The sequence below is a fragment of the Diuraphis noxia genome, unplaced genomic scaffold, assembly GCF_037042655.1.
Source record: "Diuraphis noxia isolate RWA-SAM2 unplaced genomic scaffold, SU_Dnox_SAM2 contig0003, whole genome shotgun sequence".
Lineage (NCBI taxonomy): Eukaryota > Metazoa > Arthropoda > Insecta > Hemiptera > Aphididae > Diuraphis > Diuraphis noxia.
The window spans coordinates 67215033-67226494 of NW_028301713.1; the positions used below are offsets into that span (position 1 = coordinate 67215033).

The 11462-nt window shown below is 34.5% G+C and overlaps 1 protein-coding gene across 2 annotated transcripts; it reads right to left on the minus strand.

Annotated features, from left to right (window-relative positions):
• Positions 1-1549: 1549 nt before the first annotated feature.
• On the minus strand, positions 1550-11369 carry Abl (tyrosine-protein kinase Abl). Of its 2 annotated transcripts, none has more exons than XM_089222441.1 (13): positions 10794-11369; positions 8656-8910; positions 8274-8575; positions 7931-8203; positions 7707-7791; positions 7458-7635; positions 7225-7396; positions 7052-7164; positions 6837-6979; positions 6655-6756; positions 6457-6583; positions 6265-6389; positions 1550-5687 (listed from the first exon to the last, which is right to left on the minus strand). In XM_089222441.1, the coding sequence occupies exons 1-13, from the start codon at positions 10927-10929 to the stop codon at positions 3970-3972; spliced, it is 3729 nt and encodes a 1242-aa protein (XP_089078567.1). In that variant the 5' UTR covers positions 10930-11369; the 3' UTR covers positions 1550-3969. The 2 variants fall into 2 exon arrangements, with proteins under 2 accessions (XP_089078567.1, XP_015370634.2); XM_015515148.2 differs by having other exon boundaries at positions 6457-6586; positions 10794-11368.
• Between the last annotated feature and the right edge of the window lie 93 nt (positions 11370-11462).

Sequence of the window (11462 nt, forward strand, 5' to 3'; positions counted from 1 at the left end):
CTGTTAATGTTTCAATGTTTGATATCACAGGGAATTGACAAATTTTGTAATAGATCACTCATAATTAATAGGCGTGCGCACGGGGTATGTAGGATACGGAGTTGGTAAATTGAGTCCCAAATGACCCTAACTCGGCAAATTGAGTCCCGGGTAAAAATAGGTAGTAGGTAAGTTGAGTCCCGGAAAAAATAAGGTAGTAGGTAATTTGAGTCCCAGGGAAAAATGATTTATATGCATTTAAAATTTAAAAATATGCACTATAAAATTTTTATTTGTGATTTGTGGACAATTCATTGACTGCATGTATATGATTTTGAAAATAGCAACATGCATTTTTATTAATTATATAATTATTTTTTATGCAATAAAAATACATGTTGCTATTTTCAAAATCATATACATGCAGTCAACGAATTGTCCACAAATCACAAATAAAAATTTTATAGTGCACATTTTTTAATTTCAAATGCATATAAATCGTTTTTCCCTGGGACTCAAATTACCTACTGCCTTATTTTTTCTGGGACTCAACTTACCTACTACCTATTTTTACTCAGGACTCAATTTACCGCTTTCAAAATGTACAACTTATCTCGGACTCAATTTACCTAGCCCCGTAGGATATGCCGCTGCATAGACTGCGACTTCACTTAAAGGACCCATGTTTATCATACCAAAGCATTTTTAATAATATCTATATGTTAAAATTGTTTAAAGACATTTAATATAGGATATAAATACTTAATCTTTAAGAAATAATACAGTTTCTTTTAATAAATATAATTCAAATTTCAAACTACTTATTTCTACAATGCATTGTTTAATATTCTATTGTAAAACTATGTGTGATTTTAGATTTTGAGAGAGCAATGAAGCTAAGTAGTATATTTAAAAAAACTTACATTGTAGAATATAGATCAAATTCTATATGTGGTAAAAGAAAATGTTTAACGGCTCAGAATCGTTTTTAGAATAAATTATTTATTCTTTCTTTTAATTCAATAAAATTATGTAGAACGTATCTTAAGTGCAATAGAGGTTAGGTTTTTTTTTTTTTTTTGAGAGCACCCATTTTTCTTATTGCATAACCTGCGAATTAAGTCTGCGCACTCCTATGAGATCGCTCAATAATATCGAACATATCAGAGTTAAATGCATTTTTAGAACGCCTACTACTCACCATTTAACGCTTTTGAGAAAGAGAGACAAGCCCAAAGCTTAAATTTTGAAAACAAATGTTCTCACCTGAATAATTAAATGTCTAATTAAGATATAATTAATATGTTAGAAGGCCAGAAGGAGGGGTATCCTCAAAATATTGCTTTTAAATAAGGTGGACCTCGGAGGGTCATCACTCCTAAAATTCAAGAACCGCAGACAATGCATTCGGATATGTAACGCCATCTTAACTATTAATTAGATAGCTGATTGTAAATCGACATTAGTAATCGATAAGGCTCGGATAAGTTGACACTATTACACTCGGAAGTCACACTGGAGTCCGTCGATTAATAAAAATACGAGAAAAAAATAAAAATCTTAAACAGCATTTAAATATTATAAAAATTACATTTATTTCTAATCGTAACATTGTCAATAGTATTTATAGTACTCACTATTTTTTTATATATATATATATATATATATATAAATATAATATATTAACATAAATTATTGATTTATAAAATAAAATAATATCGTTGTAATAAATGTTTTGCGTTCGCTTCCGCGTAGTAAGTTCTATATACCTAATAGAATAATAGAATATAGTACCTAATAATATAATATAATAGACGTAAGACTTGTATCAAGACAGGCGGACCGCTAAAACAGTAAAACATCGTAAGATTCATTAATAGAAATTAGAAAATAATATAATATTTAGGTATAACGTGCATTTTAGATACGAAAAAAAAAATAACCTACAACTATATAAAGACTAGATCAGTATTTTAAAATGAAACATTTTTATAATTTTAATATTATACAATTATAATATAATATAATATTTATGATTAGGTACGTAGGTATACATAATATATATTTAAAGATAATTTCTTCTCTCTTATGCCCATAATATTGCGATGGACATGACGTGTGTATACTTTCGCAATATTAATAATTTACAAAGGCCTACCAGTGGACAAAATCATTTCAGTCTTTTCAATTTTTTTTATATATATAATTGAATATATTAAATATTACTCGAAAACCGCATTTATACAATAAGATGTGGGCGTACGATTCATTGACGATACATGTGTCAAATATGACGGGAAAACAAGAGAGTGGGGGAAGGGGTAAATATGTAATTAATTTTAAAAAAAAAATAATAATAATAATAATAATAATGGATAAAAAAAACACAAAGAGGGGTAAGTATAAATAAATCGATATCTTGGTGTAATCATATCTTACAGGTATGGTAAAAATTAACAAATCATTGAGCAACAAAATATGGGCAGTTTAATGGTTTAGGTAGAAATATAAAAAAAGTAAAAAAATTAATCGCGACGAAATAAACACGCACACATACACACACACACACAAACGCTAGCTAATGGTCGTTCAGGATAATAAGTAAAGTCGAAACACGTAAAAATACAAAATACAAATAGGTAGGTACAATAAATTATTGAAATAGTTGTGTGCCGAAATTACTGCTTACGGGAATATCTGTCAACGCACGCGCGTAAGTAATAAAAAAAATGTATAAGTAGAGAACAGGCACTCGGGGTTCGGGACTTGAATAATACTTTACTGCTGTCGATAGCAAGTTTATTATTACATCGTAAGTGGAGTGTGTTTTTATAATAATAACATGAATATAATAATTAACACCCAAAAGAATTGATCACGAAAGGTATAAAAAAAAAAAAACGACGTCGTGAACTTTCCAAAAACCAGTGAAAGCGATAAAAAACATACGTGTAATGATTTTAGTATTAATTATTTTATAATTTACATATTAATTGTTTTTCTTTTTTTTTTTGAGGACCACCTCTACGCTCTTATGTATACTTGTAGATTATTATGTGCAGTTCAAACAATGTGACGGAATGCGTTAAACAAAGGACGATTATGAAGAAACTATTTTTCTATGATTCTAATTTAGTAATTTGTATGCCAAGGCGAAGTACAAACTGTTGATATATGTATTTTTTTTTTTTAAACTGAACGCTTGATGATTGCCAAATGTAATATTAAAGTGTCTCCTCATCCTAATCAATCGCAATGAATCGAAATATTTTCGATATATGCTTGAAAAAGTTGCAATCCGAGAGGCGACCACACATAAGCGATATACCTACTTGATAAATATGATAAGAAAATTTAAGTATTTTCTACGTTCGCTTGTCAAGTACAATAATTGTATGAATTATTCATGGTAAATCTGATCAATAATGGTGAAATATAAAATATTATTATCATTCCAAGATGGTAAAAATTACAATAAAGTTCACCTCTAGACGTTCTTGTTGGTCTTCCATATCGGATATTAGAAAAAAAACGAAAAATCTGCCAACATCGAAGTCACATTACGCATAGGTAATACACGTATATAATGCAAAATGTTTAGGTATACACTTTTTTGTTGTTGTTGTTTTCAAAGATATTATTCTTATAAGAGAAAGTATAATATTATGTCTGTACAGTCAAAACTCAAAATAATAATAATAATAATAATAATAATAACCATAATCATAATCAAAAAAATAATAAATAATTTCGTATAGAAAAGAATATTATATATATATATATAAATCGTTAAAGGAATGTGACGCCGCGGCGCCCGGGCGGTATTTTCGTAGAACAAGCGAGTAATTAAATACATAATATTTATATATATATATAGTATAGTTATATAGGTAGTAAGGTAGTAAGTAGTGCTGCGTGTAGAACAATACGACTACACACACATCAGTGGCGGCAGCTCAGTGGTGACTGGCGACGGCGGGCCGACAAGTTCTATCTCTGTATGACGTTGAGTATGTCCTTGAGGGTGCCGTCCAGTGTCTGGAATATAGTCGAGTGGTCAGTTTGTTGGCGGCCACCGCCCGCGGACCGCATTTGCCGGGACTGCGATTCCAATCTGTTGAGTAGCTCTCGCAGGTGGAACCTGAGGTTCGGTGGCGCGGCCGTGTCGGCGTAGTTCAGGCACGAAGAGTGGAAGCCGCCCACCTTGTCGGATAGCGACAGCCAGCCGGCCGACGTGACGGATGGAGCGGCGCGCAGGGCCCTTAGACTACTGTCCACCGTCTGCCACTGTTCCAAGATGTTGGACGGCGACGCGGCGCCCGGCGTCGCGTATATCGCGTTCGACTTGTTGGTGTTGGTGGTGGTGGTTGACGACTTGGTGGCGGCGGCGGCAGCAGCGGCCGCCGCCGACGACGGCTTCACCGGCACAACCGGCCGGTTATCGTCGTGCGGGGGCGGCCAGACGCGTCTCTCTTTCGCCGCCACCGGCACCGCGACCTCCGACGGCGGGCTCTCACCCTCCCAAAGCTTCTTCAGGCTGCTTATGCTGCCGGTACTCCGACGCTTGTCGTCGCCGTCACCGTCAACGACAGACTCGACCAACTCACCACCGCCGTCTTTTTTCTCGTCGATTTTCACTTTTTTCAACTGCGATTTGATCTCCGCGATGTTGTTGTCGATGCGCTGCAACTGCGGTTGCTGTTGCTGGTGATTGTGGTGATGTTGGTCGTCTTTAGCGACTTGCACCTTCCTGAGACCGGTTTTGAAATCGACCGGAGACACGGGCCGCTGCTGTTGCTGATCGTCCTTGCCCGCAGTGGTCGTTTGTTTCTTGTCGCCGGCCGCGGAGTGATGTTTCAGTTCCATCATTTCCTTCATGATGTCCGGAACGAGACTTTTCACGTCTCTGCCGGCGGCGGTGTCTTCGTCCGACGACGGCGACACTTCGGCAACTGCGATGTTCTTTTTTGACATGACGGGCGACGGTTCGACGACGACGACAGCCGCCGACGCCGATTTTCCGTCATGCTGCAGCCTGTCCTTGCGCGCCGCCGCCACGCATTTCAGTCTGGCCGGTTCCGATTTGGCGCTGTTGCACGAATCTGTCGACGGTTCCCTGTGCCGGAGACTCACGCCGAATCGGAACGTGGACATCTCCTCGTGGTCGAGGTCTTCGGGAGGCGGCGGCGGCGGGAACTCCAGGTCTGCGAGGTTCGGCGGTGCCGGTTGGGCGCGTACCGTCCTCGGCGATGACGGCTGAAAATTCGTCGACGAGTTACTCCTAGTCATATTACCTGGTTGCTGGAATGGCCGGCGCAACGGCATGTTGGTGCTGCGGTGCAGGCTGGCCGGCGGCTTGGCGGTGCTTGTCTCGGCCGACTCGCCGTTGCCGTGCCTCAGCGACTCCAGGTACGCGCCGATGCGCGCACCTTTTGGCAACGTGCCGTACCGGTTGATTGCGCGCTTCACGTTCTGCACTTCAAGCGCCGCGACCTTCGGCGTGTCTAGGTTGCCATTGTCTCTTTGGTAAAGTGGGTGTGACGCTTGGTGTTTGGACGTCTTTTTGGTCAAGGAACCGCGGTGCACTCGGTTTAGCTGCGGTATTTGAGTACATTCGTTTTCGGTTTCCGCCGGTTCGGCACTTTCTTCGCTGGCGCCATCGCTATCGGCCAGGCTGTTCACAACGTTGTGCAGCTCTTTGGTAATTCCTGCAACAATATTTAACGCAAAAACAACATTTAATAAACATAGATTTGAAGGATTGTCCACCAAAGAATTTTCCTAACACCGCTTATAAAATAAAATATTATATGTACAATGTAAAAGATTATGATAGAGCTCATGAGTACTGATCGGAGAAAATGAACAAATAATTGATTTGCAAGAAGCAGACTTTACATAATAATTTATAATGCATGCAAAATAATAATATATTAGTACTATTTATCAATTATAGACCCCCCCCCCCCCACACACACACAAGCTATATAAATCTAATTTTATACATGAAATATTTATCAAGGTTTATGTAAGCTTATGATTTGTGTTAGTTGCTAATCAAATGTCATATTTTTTATATTAAATTTGAAATGTCTTATGTAGATGAACAAACTTTAAAATTTAATTTGATTGATTAATTTATGTATTAAGCCTATAAAGGTAACAAAATTTATATTGACTTAACATTTAATATTGATAATATATTAAATGTCAATTAATATAATTAATAAAAATATAAAATATAAAATTGAACTATTATTTTTATCTTTTTTGTCTTAAACAAACCGTTTGGTGGAAAGTTATCTTCAAAAAAATGTTGAGGAGGAAGAGACATGGCTGCATCATTTTGATCAGCCATAACTGGACCTCCATAATGTGAATCCCTAAATGAACTGCATGATGACAACAAACTGAAAATTTTAAATGTCACAAGATTTTAAAATAATTGTAAGATGGCCAAAAATATAACAAAACTACCTGGTACGTTTGGGTGGAGCCGGGGCAGTTTTTCCACGTTTATTTGTTGGGCGTCGTAATTGTACAAGGCTTCCTTTAACCACTGGCCCACCAAATGTAGACAAATTACGTTCAACTTGTGTAATTGCTTCTGAAAAATATTTTGCATTTGTAAAATATATGTAATAAACTTTTAATTTAAATTATAAAATAATTTACCATTTGACTCCAAAGAGGTACCCATGATATTAGAACTATTTCCGTGAGATTTTTTATGTGATAATTGAGGCGTTGAGCTCCCTTGTAACTGTTTTTCCACCTCTACAATGAATAACAGGCCACTTTTTTAGTACAAATTTTTCTTACAATATACTATTATAAAAATTAAATAATATTTTTACCTTCAATAATATTGGATTCTTGAAACATATTTTCCAAGGCATGATGGATTTCTTTAAAAGTTGGCCTCTCATTTGGAGCCCACTGCCAGCACTGTTTCATTAGCTGATAAATATTTGGTGGGCATCCAGGTGGGCAATCCATTCTAATATTAAGATATGTTCGTTTTATTTTAATCTAAAATTCTCATCATTTAAAAAAATATGTATTTCCATACCTGTATCCTTTTTCTAACATATGATAAACATCAGTTAAATCAACACCAGGATATGGTGACATACCATACGTAGCAATTTCCCACAATAAAACACCAAATGCCCACACATCAGACTATAATGAACAAACATGTTAGTTTAAAAATTAAATTAAAATAAACTAAAAAAAGCATACTTTGGTTGAAAATTTGTTATAAGCCAAGCCTTCTGGCGCAGTCCATTTAATAGGAAATTTTGCACCTGCATGTGCTGTGTAAGTGTCGTCCCGCATTAATCGAGCCAGGCCAAAATCAGCAACTTTAACAAGATGATTTTCACCAACAAGACAGTTACGTGCAGCCAAATCCCTACAAAAAGAAATTATGAGCAATTGACTACAACAAATTAATATTTTAAAAAAATATTCACCTATGAATAAACATGCGACTTTCTAAATAACTCATAGCACTAGCTATTTGAGTGGCCATATACATGAGAACAACTGCATTAATATTTTCCCTATTTCCTTGCCGTAAATAATCCAATAGATTTCCTTTACTCATGAATTCTGTTATTATATAAAATGGTGGTTCTCTAGTACAAACACCTGTACATATTGAATAGAACAAAAAAATAATAATTAAATACAAATATTAGCATGTTAAACTATTATAATACCTAGCAATTGAACTAAATTTGGATGTTTCATTTCCTTCATAATGGCTGCTTCTTCTAAAAAATCTTTGAGTGCCATTGTGTCTTCCTGTAAAATTATTAAATTCATCGTGTTGACCAATGTTGTAAATTAACAATAAATGACCAAATATACAATATACAATTTTATCACTTATTAAAACAATTAATTTATAAAAATTCCTAATAAATATAATGAAATAAGTAACCTTTAAGGTTTTTACTGCAACAGTCATATTATATCGTTTCCAAACAGCTTCATAAACATCACCATATTGTCCACCACCAAGTTTGTGTCTCATAACAATATCTGTCCTATTAATTTCCCACTCATCGGGTTCAGGACTAAGTGCAAACACTGTAGGCTTGTTATGTTTAGGAGCTGGATATAAAAGTTGTGTAATTAGACCATCAGAATGCATTGAATGATGATGAACTAATTCAGCAAGAGTGTTAAAACGACTCTCTGTAGTCACATACACCTAGATATAATATAGTATGTTATAAATACCATTTTGATTTAACAATTTAAAAGTTGAAAAAATGATATACTTTTCCATCAGAAGTATCTTCATTAATGCGATAATGGTAAACACGTCCTTCATATCTTAATGATATAGATCTTTGACCTGGAGAACTTTCGCTTTCCCGGACTAAAAAGCTACCATTTATTCCAGAGCTTAACAAATATTCAGCGGCATTTCTTGATATAGGACCATGATACCAAGAATGTTTCTCCAATGAGTTAACGGGTGTAACATAGTTTGATGGTACCCAACCAACTTGTCCTGGTGATGCATGTGCCTCACACCATTCACCACTTTTGTTGTAAGATAAAATACGAACTTGTTCTCCTAAACAAAATTAATAAAAAGAAAACGTAAGAAACATTATTTATAACTAAAAATCAATAAGTAATTAATTGAAAAACAACCTTTTTTAAGACTAAGTTGGTTATCACCGCCTGCTTGAAAATCATACAAAGCAACAAATAACTGTGGATCATCATCTTCTTGGGATTGCAATAAGTTTTCTTTTGATGTCCATCGAATTGAAGATTCTAAGTTGCTTGAAATTGTACCACCAATAGAGCCACCAGAACTTCCACCACCTGAAGGAATGGTCCCAGGAGGATCACCATCAGGAAGATCTGGTATGTGAGGTAAAGGTCGACTTTGTAATAATGCTTCTGAAAAAATAAATTGTATTTTTAAATTATTAAATAAATTTAAAATACCTAAACATTTAGTAACATTTTTTTAAATAAGTTAGATATAAAAATAGAGTTTTTAAATGAAGTTAAAAATTATTAAATAAATGTAACTAGTATTCACTTAATTTATTAATATGCATTTTATAGTAGATGAAGATGGTAGGTAACTATAAAACAATTTTTATTTATTCAAACAATATTATTTTTAACTGATTCTACAATTAAGTAAAAGGTAAAATTAGGTAAGTAAAAACAAGCAATGTGATTGGCCTACAAAAATAATTTATAAATGTACCTACTCATATCTGTTAGTCAACAAGATTAGTTAGATAAATCTTATGGCTAATTGTAAAGAAGATCAATTTTGTATCTGACTATATCAATCACATTGCACAAAAAGTGATTGTTTTCTTTTGAGACAAAATATATATCAGGATTATTCTAATTTATAGCTTACAATATATTTTATGTTGATATAATATTATATTTTCTGATTGATTAATACCTATAAATCTTTATACATTCTAGTAAGTACATTTTATATCAGTATAATACAGTATAATTTTTACATTATATCTAAAATCTGATCTATTTAATTATCAATATATTTTCCTTAAATATATATATTTTTTAAATTTACAAAATTAACTAGAGCAGAAAATTTCAGAAATTAGTAAGAATCTTTCTTTGAGATGGCTATTACTTTCAAGCAAAATGAAATTATTATCAAGTACAATCACTAAGTATTTACATTATTTCTGTCTACCTACATTTTTAAACGTTATGTGTTTAAAACATTGTACTTAGGTACAAGTTTTTATCTGTATATATGATACAAAATAACAATATTAATATCACCAATATTTTTACCATATATTTAAATTTAATATTAATTATTTTAAGTACTATGTACCTATTTTAATTATTGTTATTGCAAAAAACTATAATTATTTAGTACTTAACATAAATTCAACATATGAGGTAACTATATTCCAATATACATTAAGTAATACATGGTAACCTAATTTATTGTGTTATTTAAACTACCTTTATTTTTCAGTTAAGTAGATCTAATGTAATGTTTAGATTATGCTATTATTTTGATTAAATAGGTGAGGTTTGGTAGGTATGTGATTAAATAATAGGAAGACTTTTTTGGTAATTTAATATTATTTTTGTACAAATCTTATTCTTATATCATGAATTATTCCCCTTAATTTCTGGTATATAATCAAAAATAGGTAAAAAAAAACAAGATATGAATTCAGTAAACAAGTGTCGGTTTATAATTATTACCAATAAACTATTAAATACATATACGTTTAGCTTGTAATAGGTAATAAACCATAAACTTCTTTTTATAGGTACTTAGGTATAAAAAATGTATAATTCATTTGTAGATATTTTGTACATGAATTGTTGAATGTAACATAATCCCCTATCAGTTCTAGATAGATTAATATAAAAATGTAGGTACACTTAAACGTTGTTTATATTTTACAAGTGTTAGTTACCTATTATACTCAATACCTATCAGAAAGTGTGCGTTGTTAATATTGTAAATATTGCTGTACACATATTTTAATACAAAAACACATACAAATGTGTTTCAGATCAAATAGAAAACCTACCATCTTGTTTAAATTTTTTTTATTTACTCTTAACCGTTAACCTCGCACCATGATAAATATTGTAACAGATTTTGATCCAATAGTAGGCATGACGGATAACATTTTATGTTATAAAATAGTATAGGCATAGTGAGCAGTATAGTCACCGATAGAATTTGTGACTCATGTGCAACGCATCTTTAATGACACATACCTATTAATACCTAACAAACGAGAACTGTTGCTCACCACTATGTTCGGTGAATATGTTCAGCCCTTGGTTCTTGCCGTCTTTGATGTTGGAAAACCGCGGCTTGGACCTGATGCTGCGCACGGTCAGCGATCCAGAGGTCAGGGCGCGATCCTTGGTCTGCTGCGCGCCCATGGTTAGAGACCATTACCCGGACAGATGGACGGCGTTCAATCCGCGACGGTGGCGGACACGCATAGGGTAACACGTCTGAGCGAACGTTGGCCAAATACCGATTGTCCGGCGGGGCGCATTGCCGCGAACACCGAAACGGGACGGCCGCAGATCGCACGCACGCAACTTCCGCGCCGACTTAACTCGGCAGTCGGCTGAGAAGCCGCAACAGCGACGGTAACTTGCGCGAGAAAACTCGCGGCGGCCCGACGAACTTTTTACAGATTATTGTCACTACACAACTGCTCGTTGTTATTAAAAAACGTGAATTATTGTTGTTGTTATTGTTGTTATTTGAATGACGTCCGCCGTCAATCGTAGTCACTTGACAGTCGACTTCGTTTGCGGCGATATTGTACTGAAGTACGGTGTCTGATTTTCTTCTCCAGTTTTCTCGCTTATCGCTTATCACCCGTAACACCCGCGTATGCTCCAAGTTTTCGTCTATACCCTGGTTCGTTGTTGATAACCAGTTACAAGACAATCATATGATC